Genomic DNA, 18836 nt, shown 5'->3' with positions numbered 1-18836 from the left:
GGAGTGAATGATGGTGAAAGTTTTTCTTTTTCGGGCCACCCTGCCTTGGTGGGAATCGGCCAGTGTGATAATAATAATAAATATAAAAAGATGATGATTTTTAGAACTGTATCCACTCCTTCCCGAGGTATGAGAGGGTTTACTGTGTATTACCAAGTGTAAGATAAGCACTGATGGGTACTGTTTTAGATATATATGGCACCAATATGGTTAAATAGATATGTTATTGTGGGTTACATGATGAGAGTACATAGGAAAGAGGGAAATTATTTCCCAGTAAAAGTAGGCCTTAGACAAGGATGTGTGATGTCACCGTGGTTGTTTAATATATTTATAGATGGGGTTGTAAGATAAGTAAATGCGAGGGTCTTGACAAGAGGCGTGGAGTTAAAAGATAAAGAATCACACATAAAGTGGGAGTTGTCACAGTTGCTCTTTGCTGATGACACTGTGCTCTTGGGAGATTCTGAAGAGAAGTTGCAGAGATTGGTGGATGAATTTGGTAGGGTGTGCAAGAGAAGAAAATTAAAAGTGAATACAGGAAAGAGTAAGGTTATGAGGATAACAAAAATATTAGGTGATGAAAGATTGGATATCAGATTGGAGGGAGAGAGTATGGAGGAGGTGAATGTATTCAGATATTTGGGAGTGGACGTGTCAGCGGATGGGTCTATGAAGGATGAGGTGAATCATAGAATTGATGAGGGGAAAAGTGTGAGCGGTGCACTTAGGAGTCTGTGGAGACAAAGAACTTTGTCCTTGGAGGCAAAGAGGGGAATGTATGAGAGTATAGTTTTACCAACATTCTTATATGGGTGTGAAGCATGGGTGACGAATGTTGCAGCGAGGAGAAGGCTGGAGGCAGTGGAGATGTCATGTTTGAGGGCAATGTGTGGTGTGAATATAATGCAGAGAATTCGTAGTTTGGAAGTTAGGAGGAGGTGTGGGATTACCAAAACTGTTGTCCAGAGGGCGAGGAAGGGTTTTGAGGTGGTTCGGACATGTAGAGAGAATGGAGCGAAACAGAATGACTTCAAGAGTGTATCAGTCTGTAGTGGAAGGAAGGCGGGTTAGGGGTCGGCCTAGGAAAGGTTGGAGGGAGGGGGTAAAGGAGGTTTTGTGTGCGAGGGGCTTGGACTTTCAGCAGGCGTGCGTGAGCGTGTTTGATAGTGAATGGAGACGAATGGTTTTTAATACTTGACGTGCTGTTGGAGTGTGAGCAAAGTAACATTTATGAAGGGGTTCAGGGAAACCGGCAGGCCGGACTTGAGTCCTGGAGATGGGAAGTACAGTGCCTGCACTCTGAAGGAGGGGTGTTAATGTTTCAGTTTAAAAACTGTAGTGTAAAGCACCCTTCTGGCAAGACAGTGATGGAGTGAATGATGGTGAAAGTTTTACTTTTTCGGGCCACCCTGCCTTGGTGGGAATCGGCTAGTGTGATAATAAAAAAATAAATAAATGATGAGTGATGAAGTGCTTTCCTTAGGAAACTAATTTCTTTCCATCTTTACAAAAGTCATTCTTAGGGTTTTAACACACATGCATCACGACATACATAACAGGAAAGTAATTATAAAAACTAGTGTTGCATTTATGTACTATTATATTAGAAATATGCATTTATGGTTTGTCCTTTTTATTACAGATATTAGTGACAGGGTCACTACACTTGGTTGGAGGAGTGTTGGCATTGATAGATCCTGGGTTGTCCAGTGCTATGCACACCCGTACTGCTCACAACAAGCCACCTTCACTTACTGATCTCGTTCTCAACAACTATGCCCAGTTTTCCTCACCAGGAGCCCCTTGACACTGACGAGTCTTTGGAAAATTTACCTGCTTTCCTCTACCTCTACGTAAATCTATACAGCCTCTCCTCACTTAATGATGGAGTTCCGTTCCTAAGACCAAGTCGTTAAACGAATTCATCGCTAAGTGAGGAGCCTACTACACCTACCATCTGACTTATGACCGAGCTTGGTTCCGACTAACTGGTTGTAAGTCAAAATGGATCGAACCTTGCTACTGAATATCGGCATCACATTAAGTAATGATTTTATTTTATTGTTTTATTTTGGTATTTCATTTTTTATTTTACTTTTTATGCTGTTAGTACTGTATTTTATACTGTAAGGTTTAGGAAAAACAGTGTGTAAAACAAAGTTGTTTATTTCCCAGAACGCTTGCATACAAAGCATGGTCGTAAGTCGAGTGGTCGTATGTTGAGCAGGTTGTAAGTTGGATGGTAGGTGTATAATGGTAGTGAGCCTGTGTCAACCATCTTTGATATTGTTTTTATGTCACCTTCGCACCATTTATAACATTTCTGGTATATTTTTAAATGTTTATACAGTAGTATACTGTATATTGAAATAAATAGAATAGAGGAAATCAGCACTAATATACATTATTTAGGTTTGAATACTGGTCAGAGAGCCTGTTGTAAGTCCAAGGTGTCAGTAAACGAGTACATCGCTAAGTGAGGAGAGGCTGTACTTATGTATGTTGTGAAGAAAAGACATGTTTACTGAAAGAGCTTTTATTGGGAAAGTGTTTTAATCTGTTAAGTTCTTTATCAAGTCATAGGATACAAATTGCATACATGTAGTATATACAATACTGGTAGGAGAGGCATAAGAAAGTAAAATCGATGGAGTGTGATGAACTGTGGAACTTCCCTTTGGGAAGTTCCTTGATGCTGGTGAGGGGCTCTTGACCTAAGGAATTGGATTTGAGCTTTCCTTCCTTGGATTGAACCTGATTGCATCCCATTTCCTCTAGGCACTTTGGGACCATTATGGGATCAGTGTCCCCTCTCCCCTCAAAATTATGCTTTTGGTAACCCTCACACCTTGTCCTTACCTCCATACTCCAAATTTTCTGCATAATATTCACACCACACATCGCCCTCAAGCTCGTTTCCACTGCCTCCTCCTTTCTCTTCACTGTTAGGTTTAAAACCCATGCTGTGTAATAATAATAAATGTACTGCAAAGGTACACTGGACTGCTATGTTGAAATTCTACGTGGTTCTGGATATTATAGCTGCATTTAGTTGTGACTGCAATAATAATCTGGGTATTATATTTACCCTATTCCTGCACAAATTTATTGCCAAGAATGTGCCAGTAATGCATTGTGTTAGTGGTTTGGCATATACTTTAAGTATGGGAGGTTCCAGGAGACCTAAAGGTACATATCACATTCGTGCATGTGAGCATATCTTTGATGAAGAAGGTGATCTATTTTCTTCAGGGACTGTGTGAACAATTCTGTTGATTTTCTGCTCTGGATTTCTTTTCTGGCATTTGTTGTTTCTGAAGACTTAATCGGTTTAGCGCTTTCTTTGATTATAATAATAATGACTTAACATTTTTGTGTTCCACCATGTGTTCATAGTTTACCTTGGATGCTAAGTTACATTTTTCTAACTAAGAAAATATGCTGTACCTTGACATACTAGAAAGTGATAGCATGCTCTTCAAATATGCCCTCTAAAGAGGTTCCTTGATGCTGGTAAGGGGCTTTTGATCCCTTTCTTGGGTTAAAGCCAAGTGCCTGCCTTTCCCTAGATCCTATATGACTCCTACAGGTTTAGCACTTTTCCTTAAATATAATAATCAAGTAATGAAATGTGTCTTTCCTTCATTATTGTTGGTGGTACATTATTTGGATCCACTTACCTACATAGATAATCTGCAATTTAATTCTTTATATTCAATGTACTCTAATAAATGAAGTGGGAAGTACAATGCCTGCACTTTAATGGAAGGGTTTGGGATATTGGCAGTTTGGAATGACATCTAAACTGTCGTATCTGGGTGCCTCTGCAAACACAGTGATTATGTGTGGATGATGGTAAAAGTGTGTTTTTTTGGGTCACCCTACCTTGGTGGGAGACAGCTGATGTGTAAAAAAACTTGTCTCAATTTTCATTAGTTTATGCAATCAGGAAAAGTTTTGTGAAACATTATAGACTGTTTTAGTAACATTGAAAAAACTGCAGTTATGTAAAATACAAGCAGGTTAAATAAGAAAATTGCCATGTTGACTAAATTACATTCAGAAGAGTTAATATGAAATTCCTTTTTCAGTTTTAGCTTTATATAAAATATTGTAACTGCTGGTTTAAAATAGGCTCCAGGATGACTCAAAGAAGGAAAGTATATTTATACAAAATAAACTTGTAAGGCAAACAAAAGGTAAATAGACTGCAGTTAAGTTTTTATTGGAACATTACATCCACAAGTGGGCTTGATCATGCACTTGATAAAGCCCACTCTTGAATGAAATTATATACTGTACCAACAAAGACTTGACTGTATTGTCTAAAACAGGTTTACCTTTATTCATTACCTAGCTGTCTTTTCTGAAGTATAGGGACATCACAGTTTCAATAAATAATTGTACTTAACATCCCCATTCACCCTTCACAATGTAGGCACTGTGCTTATCAGTTATTCAACTCTGACTAATTGGTCTCCCTGCATAGATATTACCTTGCCTCCATTCTGAATTGGTAACTTATAAACATAACTAAAACTTCATGTTAACCCTCAAAAACTACTCATTCATTCCACTTTGTTTTAACACTCACATATCTATCTGATCCTTGTGGGTTTAGAATTTGTTTTAAAACAAAATAACAAACCAAATCGGATGCTTTACATTCTGTATGTGATAATTATACCACCGTGTCACATTCTGTATATATTTTTCAACCATTGAATACATATATAGCTATGGTGATAGGATACAGCAACTTTAGTGCATTCACTACCCTGATCTCATCAGGGAATATATAATATACTGTATTCTGTTACTTAAATGAAAAAATATAAGCTATAAATGAGATGGCAGAAGGTATTTTATTATTCTGGCCTATCACATTACCTTCACAGATAAAATTCACAACCCTTGATGAAGTAATATATTTCAAACATGAACATTTGTTAATAAATAATAGCAATAAGAATAAATACTATAAAAGTTTGGTTGATGAATGTTCACATTCAAAGAGTAATATGGGTAGGAGATAGCCAACATGTTAAAAGAAATTAATAATAATATTACATGTTTGTGTAAAACACTTACAAAATAAAATGCTAAAAATGACTATACACCTCTTTGAGAAACTAGAACCAGTAACATAATGTATAAATCCTCTGCACAGAACAATTCACTGGTGTTGAAGACTAATTTGACAGAACTATCACTGATGAAGCCATTAGAGTACACAGAAAATGCAATAAGTTAGGTAAAATGACACATATGCAACTAATGCGACATGGAGAGTGAAACATTGCCACAGTATATCACATTAATTGCATGTGTCCTTTTACCTAATGTATCGTTGGTAATTCTACCAACATTAATACAAAATTTGATAAGTACAGGTACACTGTGACACTTGGATTTAGTGCTTCTTTGTGAATATAGATGGATGACCCACATGGGTTTAGCATTTGTTTTTTAACAGTACTGTAAAATAAATAAAAATAATTTGTGAATATAATGAATATTCAAAATTTTAAAATTACGTAGCACAAAGTAATTTAAGTGCAAACAACGAAGAATGCATATTTCATTGTTACAGTACAGTATGTACCTGACAGCCATTATTAATAATAATCATGTAAAAGTACTCAAGAAGCATTATGTCCCAGCAGCACACAAAACCGAGAACCCTGCTGAGCCCTCCATACAGTAAAAATTCTACTACAGTACTAAACTTGTTAGAGAAATGAAGCCTATAATGTAATACATAGAACATTACATTTAAATAAATTGTCTTAAAACTACACCAAATGTACAAGTGAATTGAAGCTAATTAATTTATGATTTTACAGTAAAAATATCCATATTATGCTTTCACTGTACATAGAATTTTAGATAATGAATGAGGTCTTAATATACATGTAAGTTTGCCTCTAGTGTTTTGGCAAGAGTTATATGTACAGTTATATGGAACTTATATTGACAAAATTTTGTCAACATGGTGGACTTTATCAAGTCACAAACAGGTTAATCTTATAAGGGAAGATGAGCAAATACTGTATATAAAAGGGAGTAGTGAATGAAGTGAAGAGCAAGTGGAGTGTGAGTCAGATCATCATGATTCCCAAATTTGCTATCAGTTTTCTGGAAATAGGATCAGCTAAATTGTAGAAACTGTTGTGGTGCAGCTCCAAGGGTTCTTCTTAGGGTATCATCATCCTTTGCAATTAGTAGCTTAATAATTAGTTGTTTAGGTTGCCTGTTCTGCTGGCATATTGCTGTTCTGAAACTAATTTTAGATGTCTCATGTATATGTATTTTACCATGGTTGTTAGATGGGATTTATATACTCCTGCAGTGGTAAAAAGTGTGATAATCTATACAGGTGAGATATCTGGACACCTCCACAAGTGAATTTCAGAACACCAAGAAGCCAGCAGACCAGACAACTTAAATGTCTATGTAATACATCATTATTCTCGTTACTCAATATGGTACACTACTAACTGCCAAGGAGGACAACACCAAGAGAATAAGTCCTTGAATCTGCACTCATTAGTATCTCCAACACATTAAATCAGAATAACAGTTTTTAAAATTTATATAAACCACTTGCCAGAAAACTGCTAGAATGTTTGGGACTCATGTGACCTGACTCGCACCCAACTTGCCTCTCACCTCACCACTACCTGATAGTATATATTTACTCGCCCTCCCTTGCCAGGTTTATCGGTTTGACTTGAAGCCCACTGTGGTTAAAAAAAATAAAAGGCTTATATAAAGGGACCTTATAAAATCACATTTCTCCTTACCATTGTGTTGGTATCTCATACCATTACATACCTCAAATATTGTGCTTACTGCAAGCTCCTTAACTGTATATACACATGTGTACTTTTTATTTACCACACTTCAATGTAGTGCATAACATAACTGTGAAAGTAGCAAAAAAAAAAAAATTAAACTATGAAACTTCATACAACAGTGACTTAAGGTCATGAGTATCAACACACTTCTAGTTACCACACTTAGAGGAATCCATCATGATATAATTATCTCTATCTGGAAAATACTCCAATAATTCTAGGAATTACCATCAGTGCCTTTGCATATCACATGGGTGGGTTATACTACCTTCAGTGATATTTTCCAAACATAATTTTGTGAACAATGTTTCAAGCTTTGAGTTTTAATTCTGAGACACACACACACACATACAACTTTGTTGTACATTTTGTGAACAAATTTGTTCTTCATTCATAAGTATTTCTGAGAAAAATTTCAGTACATATGTACTTAAAAATGTCTAAACTAATTTTCTTCAAATAAATTTACAGAATGTCAATCGCTAGATAACTGATTATACACAAATAACCCACACATATTATTATTATAATCAAAAAGAAGAGCTAAGCCACAAGGACTATACAGCAACCCACACATAGAAGAGAGGAGCTTACGACGACGTTTTGGTCCGACTTGGACCATTTACAAAGTCACACTAATGGTCGAAGTCGGACTGAAACGTCGTCATAAGCTCCTCACTTCTATGTGCGGGCTATTTGTGTATCGTTCCAGTCACAGCACTGAGACTTTTTTTTGTTATTTAACTGATTATATGCTGTAGTACAGGTACCTCAATTAACTTTGGGATTATTTCTTGCCACTAAGGCTAATGCTTTTTTCAAGATGCTACAGTACTAAGCGCATGTTATTTTAAATTCTGGAATATAAATGCCTTGGAATCTTAAGGATCAAAAGTAAAAGACAGGATAACCATATGTTATAAATATTTGCCTTGCATAAGTAACATGACAGAATGGTGTTCTATCCTAGGATTAACTTTATACTTCTTTAGCTCTGTTTTAGTGTGAATTTTTTATATAAACTCCTGATTACATTGGCTGCAGTATTTATATAAATTTGTCTGACTGCCCAGAGAAAGTTGGAGGAAGATGGTGGGAAGTATTCTGTGTGAACGAGGTAGAGAAAGATATAAATTTGTCTGACTGCACTATTATTTTACGTAAATTTGTCTGACTACTATATTTTTTGATATAAATCTATGAGTCAATGAAATCATGTCTTCTGCATGTCTCTGGAAATTTTCCCTGTACAGTATAAGGTCACTTCGTAAACTGCCAGTGAACTTTCCCAAATCTAAAAGAAGTTTCAAATTAAAGGTAAAATTGTGAGTGAATGCAATGAAGGTAACAAGAGGTCTAGGCAATGATAGATTGAACATCAGACTGGAAGAAAGGGGCATAGAGGAAGTGAATGTGTTCAGATATTTTGGAGTGGAGTTGCTGGCAAATGGGTATATGAAAGATGAAGTGAACCATAGAGTTGAGGGGGTAAAAAGATGGGTGATGCACTGAGGCATCTGTGGAGACAAAGAACATTATCTATGGAGGCAAAATGGGAAATATTGAAGGGTAAAATGGCACAAACACTCTGATATGGGTGTGAAGCATGGGTTGTGAATGTTGCAGCAAGGAGGAGGTGGAGGCAGCAGAGATGTCACATCTGAGGGCAATGTGTGGTGTAAATATTATGCAGAGAATTTGCAGCTTGGAGATCAGGAGACATGGAGTTACTAATAGTATTATCCAGAGGGCTGAAGAAGGTTGCTGAGGTGGCTTGGACATTTAGAGAGGTTGGAGCAAAATATAATGACCTGCAGGGTGAATAAATTTGTAGTGGAGAGAAGGTGGGGTAGGGGTCACCCTAGGAAAGGTTGAAGAGAGAGGGTAAAGGAGGTTTTGTGTGCGAGGGGGCTTGGACATCCAGCAGGTATGTGAACATGTTAAACAGGAGTGGAGGCAAATGGTTTTTAATACTTGACGTGCTGTTGGAGTGTGAGCAAGGTAGCATTTTGTGAAGGGATTCAGGGAAACCGGCAGGCCGGACTTGAGTCCTGGAGATGGGAAGTACAGTGCCTGCACTCTGAAGGAGGGGTATTAATGTTGCAGTTTAAAAACTGTAGTGTAAAGCACCCTTCTGGCAAGACAGTGATGGAGTGAATGATGGTGAAAGTTTTTCTTTTTCGGGCCACCCTGCCTTGGTGGGAATCGGCCAGTGTGATAATAAAAATAATAAAATTCAGGGAAACCAGCTAGCTGGACTTAAAGTCCTAGAGGTGGGTACGACAGTGCTTGCACAATGAAGGAGAGGTGGGGATATCTGCAGTTTGGAAGAGCATCTGAACTGTAGTATCAGCATGCCTCTCGAAAGACAACAACGGAGTGAATGATGGTGAAAGTGTTTCTATTTTTGGGGTCACCCCTTGGTATGAGATGGGTAGTGTGTTAAAAAAATTATAATAAAAATAAAAAGTGACTGAATGAATGATGATGAATGTGTTTGCTTCTTTCAGTCACCCTGTCTTAGTGCCCACCTTCCACCAAGATAAAAAAAAAAAAGGAATTTTCAAAATATGAAGTCTAACACAGGACTGAAAATGGAAACAGCTGGTTTCCATGAGACAGTATAAGTGAGATATTATTAAAAGTATTAAAGGAACACATTTTGTAAGTCACCTGCCAGTGACTGACAGAATGTGTAACTTCTATTTCCTTAAGGAATCTGTTTGTAGTTTTGTTGTCGCCGAACCCACGTAAGGTCCACAACTGGTAGGCTTCTCTCAGTTCTAAGCATCCGATTCCTCTTAAGTGTTATGGCAACTAGCATGACAGCCAATATAACAGCCAAGACTGTAGTTAAGCTCATACTTAAAACTATGATAGCAATGACCAAAGGAGAACTGGAGGATGTATTGGGAAAGTTAACAGGTAACCCATCTTCCATTATAAAAATTGGAACTTCTTTGTGGGGCTTTAATGAAGATTTAGGTAGTCCTTTATAGTTCTCAGAATGGTTATATCCCATGCATCTGTTCAAATCTTTTACTTTAATATTTACTATAGCACATGTATGAGACTTTTTACAGTGCTCATCACACAGGCCATCATTAAATCCAGCAGAATTCCTTAAGTAGTATTTTTGGAACAGGTTATCATCTGACTGAAGCTGGTCATAGAGATTTACCATACTGACAATATCAAGACTCTGTAAACCATATGCTTTTGTTGCTTGATAATAAAACTCCCACTCAGGCCTTTCCAATCTATTACCTCTGATATGGATGTCATCTAGTCCAAAAGCTTCTTGGTTACTGGAGACATTTTCAGAAGGGCCATTTGCTTTAGTCAAGTTAAGATGATATTGGCTGTAATCCAAGAGCACAGTTTTATTATATGAGTAGAGCCGAAGAGAGGGATTGATTGATGTGCCACCCGGTACAGTAGACGGATACCAGGGAGTTACTGATGGAGCTATGAAAGCCACACTTTGCATCATACCTACTTGGGAAAAAAATATATTTTCATATACCATACACACATTGTACAATTTTATTTACCTATCAACAAAATACAATTACAGTTTAGTAGTAAAACTTTAAAGGAAAATAAAGAAAAATCAAAGAAACTAGTAATGATAATACACATACATGTGATGTTTATATAGTATGGAGTTTTAGTAGTGTCAGTAATTTTAATATCAACTCAGTATATCTGACTCCTGGGAGGTGCCTTGATGCCAGAAAGGGACTCTTGATCCAGGGACTGGACTTATCTCACCCTTCTTTGGATCGACCCTGAAGCCTCTCAGGCACTGTATGATCCCTACTACTTTAGTGCTTCCCTATGATTAAAATGAATAATCAGTATGTCTGAGAACAAGTACAACAGCATAAATGTGTGCTCACCTTTAGCAGTCTGGAACAACCTGAAGCTGTCTGTGTGCTCATGACCATATATCTGAGCCATAATTATCATGCCGAATTCATTCAGGAGATCAACATACGCATCATTGTACGTAGCATTAAAAAATGGCACTTCGGCAAATCTTTCAAAATAACCAGGAGGAGCATGCGCAGCAATTATCACCTGCAAAAGACAACCTAATAACCATCTTCATTTTTGTAGTAAAATGTTTAAATTGTACAATCAAGTATAATTAGCTCCAGTGAAAGAAATGTATGAAGAGAAAGATTTTTTGAAAGAAAGAAAGAAAGAAGAAGAAAAAAAAATATGGTAAACACATCTAGAAAAATAAAGATTACTATGCACATAATACAATACATTAGCTTGCCTATCTCTTACTTTATTTTTATATGCATCTGAAAGAGAAAAAAGGCTATGATTCACTTTGCAGTGATTTTTGCTTTACAGCAGTAGCCTGGAACCTAACCTGCTGTATAAGTGGGGCCTTCTTGTAATTATAAACAAAACTAAAGCCATCATGGCATCTCTTGGCCTCCTCTTCTTTCAACATTGTTTTACAGGATATGACAAAGACTAACTGTTGAAGATTTAAATAATTTTTCATGTTATAGTTCAATACAAACATGAATATTAAAATACGAGAAAACTATTATCAATGTACTCTACTATACTGTACTTTAAATTACAGAAAATTAAATTACCAAGGGATACAGACTTAAAAATTACAATGACTGTTAAGCAAATACAATTTCAATGCAGATAGAAAAGATGCAAAACAAACCAAAGACTTGTGTTCTTGAGCTCTCTCTAGCCTGGTCTTCAACCACTTGAATTGTCCACACGGGTCACTTGCATTCACACCCAGTGCATTATTGGCATAATAGAGGTTTGTGTTCAGCACTAACACCTGCAACAGAGCAACAATAACTCCACAATTAAACTTCCATAATGCTATTCAAAACTAACTTTTAACATGACCGCCCAACAGAGGTGCCTTAATGATGGTAATGGGCTCTTAATCCAAGGAACTGGATTTAGTCCCCCTCTCCTTGGACCCCCCATTCCCCTAGGAGCTGTATGATCTCTATGGGTTTGGTGCTCCCCATGAATGTAATAATAATAATAATAATAATAATGTTCCATGACATTCTATACTGAAAACTATATAATGTTATTCTTACATAGTACACTACAGTATCAATATTTGTATATCATTTATTAGAGGCTATACAGTTGCATTTTAGCAAATTAAAGGGCATATCTAAAAATATAATAATTATAATTTTAATGTTAAAAGTTACCAACTGCTTTAAAACTATACAATGCAGTTGGTTTGCATTAAATACTGTATTCCATAGTATTCCAATACTTTTTTTTTCCAACCTTATTTTATGTCAATAACCCCTGACAATTCAGAAAAGAAATCAACATGACTCCTACAGCTCAACCGTTAATATTAATGAGAAAAACATCCTCACTGTACAGCCAATGAAAAAACGTATGCAGTGCTGTGCTATGATTATATACTGTACAATGTTCTGAAAATAAATAACTTAAAAAAAAATATCCTAGATCTCCCAAAGATTTTTAACATTATCATTCACACTTAGTAATTTTTCTGAAAAGTGTAAAGAAATGTGTGATGAATAAAATGAAAGCATAATCAACTTTTCTAAAATTTCTAAGATATTTTTCATTAAATATTTGCCAGCAGTCCTGTAAATGCACTTCTTAGTAAGTGCATTTAGCCTAGACAGAACATATACAGCAGCCAGAAAAGTCAAACATAATATACCTACAGTGACACCTATAGGAAGTTCATATCCATAGTAACCTCCTAGCTTGAACTCTTCTTGTGCAGTCTCTGGCAGAATGGATGACCAACCTCCCCTTGTTAAATACTGACCATAAAATTCTTCTCCAGCAACTGGATAATAATCCTGAGAAATGTAATATACACTTAAATACTGTAAGAAAAAAATCATTATGAGATGCATGTCATTTTGATACAAATTATAAAATAATAATAACAGGGTGATAGCAATAATAATAAAATCATAATTACTGCATTATTACCGAGAATTGATCCTTCACAGTAAGCAACCATGCAAACAAAAAAGTGAAGTGAACCATGATGTGAACCATGCAAACACGCACTGAAAAGAAATGTGAACTTTAATAGGTAATGATCAGGGCTTGTTAAGTAACTCAAATGTCTCTCACTAACTTGCATATTTCTGCATTGTGCAACAATTATCTGAATAATTTATGCTCCTTGCCAAGATATGGCTCCATCATATTCCTCACAACTGTATTACTTGCTTCTCAAGGAAGTGGCCAATCTTACTAAGTGTGATCTGGGAGGTATGAGGACCCCCACAGTCTGTACCGCTGTATACTGTATCTTCGCTATGTAGAAGCTTTTCAATTACAATATGCACTGTATTTTATCAGTACATTAACAATTTTATAAGCTAAGCTTGTAGTAAGGGTTAAGCTGGCCACTATGTGCAATTAGATTTTTCAAACAAGTCAGTTAAAACAGAGCTAAAACTAGTTTAGAGCACATTCAAAAACAAAACTACCCTTCTCAACACATTCAAATTTGAGAAGATTGGTATTATTACTCTGGCATGGCAATACAGTGGTACCTTGAGATATGAACAACTCAAAATGCGAACAATTATGTAAGTTTTTTTTTTTTTTTTTTCAACAAGTCGGTCGTCTCCCACCGAGGCAGGGTGACCCAAAAAAGAAAGAAAATCCCCAAAAAGAAAATACTTTCATCATCATTCAACACTTTCACCACACTCACACATTATCACTGCTTTTGCAGAGGTGCTCAGAATACAACAGTTTAGAAGCATATACGTATAAAGATACACAACATATCCCTCCAAACTGCCAATATCCCAAACTCCTCCTTTAAAGTGCAGGCATTGTACTTCCCATTTCCAGGACTCAAGTCCGACTATATGAAAATAACCGGTTTCCCTGAATCCCTTCACTAAATATTACCCTGCTCACACTCCAACAGATCGTCAGGTCCCAAGTATCATTCGTCTCCATTCACTCCTATCTAACACGCTCATGCACGCTTGCTGGAAGTCCAAGCCCCTCGCCCACAAAACCTCCTTTACCCCCTCTTTCCAACCCTTTCGAGGACGACCCCTACCCCTCTTTCCTTCCCCTATAGATTTATATGCTTTCCATGTCATTCTACTTTGATCCATTCTCTCTAAATGGCCAAACCACCTCAACAACCCCTCTTCTGCCCTCTGACTAATGCTTTTATTAACTCCACACCTTCTCCTAATTTCCTAATTATGTAAGTGTATTTATATAAATGCTTTTGTAAGTGTATTTTTGGGGGTCTGAAATGGATTAATCTAATTTACATTATTCCTTATGGGAACAAATTCGTTCGGTATCAGTACTCGAACAGCCTTCTGGAACAAAATAAGTTTGTATCCCGAGGTACCACTGTGTACTGAAAATGTAATCAAACTGTTAAGTCTTTACATTTATTTTTCTATGTGTGATGAAAAGTTTCATTGTACTGCTAATAAACTGGAAATATAAATAATACATTACTCTAAATCTGTAGAAAATATTGTATACAAAAACAATCTTTCTTTAAATGCTGAAAATTTGAAAAATTATTCAAAGTTTAATGACATGTTTTAGCAAAATGTGGTATAATAATAGGTAATTTTATCTACAGTAGTCCTGTAACTGTCTTTTCATATATGGCACAATCAGATATTTAAAAACAATTTTTGTACAAAAGTACAGTAAACAAATTTGCCAAAAAACATTAACTTGCATCACCAAATGATTCTACACTGCCAGTCATCACAGAATTCATATTCATTCATTACATTACTGACATTCATAGTTAAATAATACGAAGTTCATGATATTTTGCCATGCTACATATGCAGTACCTATAAATACACGTCTCTCCTTAAAACAATATTAGTACTCTGAGAACATTTAAGGAAAATTCTAGTAAATCACAAAAAAATTTATGTGGTACCATAATGTACAATTTTAACCAACCTTGGGGAATGCATCGTGGTTGCCCAGAACTGGAAGGATTGGAATGGAATCCTGAAATGTAGACCGCAGCTCCTCAGTAATATTACTTATTGTGTTGAATATTACTGTAAAGTCTGGTTCTGGATCATCAGTATGAGGTACATTATCCCTGCAATATAATAACAAATTCATATAATTATATACTGTAATCATTTAATTTGCTACAAAAGCAGCTTAATCTTACTGACTTGAACAAGGAAGAATTTTTTTGTAGCATGGGATAAATATTTCCAAAGTATATTTTTATATAAAAATATCTTGCTTGGTACCTGTAGCATACAAAATTTCATCCTATATAAAAAATATAATTTTACTCTTTTTAGTTTCAAAATACTCTACTATAACTTGAGGAAAAACAGCAGGTGATTTAAGCTTAAAATATACTTGCACTGTGTTTCATAATACGTACATACATCTACAATTAAATAATAATACTGTGATTTACAAGGAGGTCACAGCTTGGATAGAAGTCCAAAATTAACAAAAATGCTAACTTACCCTGTCCATAAAATAAAATCCGGTTTATTATTAATCTCCTTCATAGCATCTATGGCACTCTTGACTAGTAGCCAAGGAGAATCACACAGATAATTGCCATAAACTCCATTGTGTTTTGTAGATGTGTAGCTTTTGTGGCACATTTTGTTGGCATCTCCATATACACTATACTGCTGATCCCAATGAATGTCTGTAATCTGCCAGAAAGTACCTGTGAAGCAAATAATTAAATTGGAACCCATTTCTTCTATGGGATATACATTGGGGTGAATTAGACACATGTGCAACACTTGGGTATCTTTACTGAGGAAACGTTTTGCCACACAGTGGCTTCATCAGTCCTTTCTATAGGACTGATGAAGCCACTGTGTGGTGAAACATTTTACTCAATAAAGATACCCAAGTGTTGCACATGTGTCTAATTCATCAACATGTCGGTCCTAACCATTTATCTTCATACATTGGGGTGTTTGTGTTTCTCAGTGTGTATACACTGAGTATACTTTAATACCTAATTTAGGAATTAAAAACTTAATTGATGTTCCTGTATTGTATGTACAGGTGAATTTTTGTCCTAATGGCCCTCATGCAGTCTATAAAAGATATATACTTTTTTTTGTGCTTATTAACTCCAGTGGGTTAAAGACTCAGGACAATTCAAAATATTTATTTTTTATTTTATTAACACCGGCCGATTCCCACCAAGGTAGGGTGACCCGAAAAAGAAAAACTTTCATCATCATTCACTCCATCACTGTTTTGGCAGAGGCGCACTTACCTGGAGTTTACCTGGAGAGAGTTCCGGGCGTCAACGCCCCCGCGGCCCGGTCTGTGACCAGGCCTCACTACAGTTATATTACTGCAACATTAACACCCCTCCTTCAAAATATTTAGTGTGGTTTGTTCCCATTAGAGTCCTAAAGGGGTGTTTCCTTAAGACACCTGCTGTTCCTGTTCACCTAGCAGTAAATAGGTATCTGGGTGTTAGTCGACTGGTGTGTCATATCCTGGGGCCAAAATTAACTTTATTTGCCTGAAATGCTCTGCATAAAAAGGGGCTTTCTATATAATATGCCACTGATGTCAACTAGGACTTGTATAAATTGTATCATGTACTTGTAGAAATAAAGATTATTATTATTATTATTATAAAATATGACCTGGAACAGTCAACTCCCAGGTGTTGATCAACAGATAATACTGAGTTTGGGGGAGAGAGATTTTTATTATATAAATTCTTCAATATAAGGTGGTTTATACAATGGAGACAGTTATGCTTTGGGGCCTTTTGAGAATTTTTTTTTTTTTTTTTTTTTGGTAACTCGAAAGTGAACATAACCCAATGCTCTCGCCTCACACACCAAGTGGCTGGGCATATTCTTTTTACACCTGCTGTCCCTGTTCATCTAGCAGTAAGCAGGTGCATGAGTGTTAGTCAACTGGTGTAAATCACATCCTGCTGGACAAGACTGAAGGACCCCAATGGAAATCAGAAAAAGTCCTTGATGATGTATTGACTTCCTTGGGTTATCCTGGGTGGCTAATCCTCTGTGTAAATCTTATCTTAACCTAGAATTTACCTCTAAAACTAGGTTACATTAAGTTAGGCTACGTCAGGTTATTTTTTTTGCCTTTCAAGGAATGGTTTTCAACATAAGCACAAAATACAACCAAGTCGAACCAAAACGTCATAAACTTCTCTCTCTTATGTGTGGGTTATTTGTGTAATGTTAAACTATGTGTGATAATTGTGCTGATGTATACCTGTACTTAGATAATCTTAATTAACCTAAAATAACTAATGCCAGGTATTTAGTTGATGCAGATGTAGAATATTCTTAAACTGAGGTACTGCAAGGTTTTAAGAAAATAATATGTGAAACACAGGTTAGGTTAGGTAAGGTTTGTCAGGAAACAGGACAAGATACGATAAGATAAGATAAGATTTCGTTCGGATTTTTAACCCTGGAGGGTTAGCCACCCAGGATAACCCAAGAAAGTCAGTGCGTCATTGAGGACTGTAACTTATTTCCATTGGGGTCCTTAATCTTGTCCCCCAGGATGCGACCCACACCAGTCGACTAACACCCAGGTACCTATTTGCTGCTAGGTGAACAGGACAATAGATGTAAGGAAACATGTCGAAATGTTTCCACCCGCCGGGAATCGAACCCGGGCCCTCCATGTGTGAAGCGGGGGCTTTAGCTACCAGGCCACCGGGCCAAGTGTTTCCTGACGCGGGTCTTAGTTATATGATGACCCGCAGCTGGTGCTTTTGGTCATCTGACCGAGGCCTTCCGCCCCTTTAAAAATTATGGTTATTATAATCATTAGGAATTTATACAGGGATGTATATGGTCTGAGAGGCACACATACTCACCTCTGAATACACTAGTTGGGTCGTCGCTGCCAACCTCACTTGTGGGGTCATTGGCTATGGAGTCACCATCAATGTGGTCGTCAGCTATGGGGTCACTATGAATGGGGTTGTTACCTATGGGGTCACCATCACTAGGGTTACCTATGGGGTCACCATCAGTGAGATTGTCAGCTATGGGGTCACCACTAGGGCCGTTACTTATGGGGTCACCATCACCAGGGTTACCTATAAGGTCACCACCACTAGGGTGACCACTGGGGTCACCACCACCAGGGGGGTCACCACTGGGGTCACCACCACCACTGGGGTCACCACCACCAGGGGGGGGAGGGGAGACACACAGGCTGATGGGTAGTCCCGCCAACAAACATAAAACAATAATTCCTCTCAACATCGTAACTAAAACTTATATTTAAGTAAAATAACAAATACGTGGAGTTGGGCAGACAGTGAGGGAGTATGGTAGTAGACAGTGCCAGTGTGGAGCCTGTCAGTGCCAGGCAGTGTCAACCACTACTACGTCATAACTGACGCTGTGACTCGACCCCCTGCAACCAGTTAGGCCAGTACAGCCAGCTGCATCACCCCACACGGGTCTACCGCTTCACTTTGAATTGTAAATGACGCATCCATAAGGGGTCCTCTAGTAAGTTTATTCAGGTACAGGTACACATAAATACATAGCTTTAAGAAGAGGTATGATAAAACTCATGGAGCAGGAAGAGTGACCCAGCAGCGACCAGTGAAGAGGCGGGGCCAGGAGCTAGGACTTGACCCCTGCAACCACAACTAGGTGAGTACATAAATAAGGTTATATAAATTATCATACAAAGCAACATAAGTGATAATTACCCAGGATAACCCAAAAAATTCAAAGTGACTTATTTATATTAGGTTCCTTCCCTGATTAAGAAATGAATCATGTATATCTATATATATATATATATATCTATCTATATATATATATATATATATATATATATATATATATATATATATATATATATATATATTTATTCCTAAAAGAATAGTCATAAGGACATAAAAACGGTAAGAAAGGAGGAACACTGCAG

The 18836-nt window shown here is 36.9% G+C and overlaps 2 protein-coding genes across 3 annotated transcripts in view; one reads left to right on the top strand and one right to left on the bottom strand.

Annotated features, from left to right (window-relative positions):
* The window catches only part of LOC128690202 (folylpolyglutamate synthase, mitochondrial), a 41301-nt gene extending 36185 nt beyond the window's left edge, over positions 1-5116 (top strand). The window contains exon 11 of the mRNA XM_053778761.2: positions 1646-5116. Coding sequence (XP_053634736.2) covers positions 1646-1810 — 165 coding nt within the window. The 3' untranslated portion in view covers positions 1811-5116. The remainder of the gene's footprint in view (positions 1-1645) is intronic.
* On the bottom strand, positions 4698-18537 carry LOC128690201 (acid sphingomyelinase-like phosphodiesterase 3b). Of its 2 annotated transcripts, none has more exons than XM_053778759.2 (7): positions 17764-18537; positions 15384-15594; positions 14847-14994; positions 12584-12724; positions 11566-11691; positions 10766-10946; positions 4698-10361 (listed from the first exon to the last, which is right to left on the bottom strand). In XM_053778759.2, exons 1-7 carry the CDS (start codon positions 18155-18157, stop codon positions 9574-9576), a joined length of 1989 nt encoding a protein of 662 aa, XP_053634734.2. In that variant the 5' UTR covers positions 18158-18537; the 3' UTR covers positions 4698-9573. The 2 variants fall into 2 exon arrangements, with proteins under 2 accessions (XP_053634734.2, XP_053634735.2); XM_053778760.2 differs by having other exon boundaries at positions 4698-10358; positions 17764-18536.
* Positions 18538-18836: the final 299 nt, after the last annotated feature.

Source organism: Cherax quadricarinatus, chromosome 32, assembly GCF_038502225.1.
Source record: "Cherax quadricarinatus isolate ZL_2023a chromosome 32, ASM3850222v1, whole genome shotgun sequence".
In the NCBI taxonomy this organism is placed as follows: Eukaryota; Metazoa; Arthropoda; class Malacostraca; order Decapoda; family Parastacidae; genus Cherax; species Cherax quadricarinatus.
This window is presented reverse-complemented; position numbering and strand designations above follow the sequence as displayed.

What these genes read in the sequence shown, in the direction of transcription:
- LOC128690201 (XM_053778759.2), bottom strand. Translation starts at nt 18,157, where the DNA reads ATGTTGAGAGGAATTATTGTTTTATGTTTGTTGGCGGGACTACCCATC. An exon ending in ACCACGATGCATTCCCCAAG is followed by an intron (nt 12,725 to 14,846) that starts GTTGGTTAAAAT and finishes TACATTTCTCAG; the next exon opens with GATTATTATCCAGTTGCTGG. An exon ending in CTCAAGAACACAAGTCTTTG is followed by an intron (nt 10,947 to 11,565) that starts GTTTGTTTTGCA and finishes TGTCTTTTGCAG; the next exon opens with GTGATAATTGCTGCGCATGC.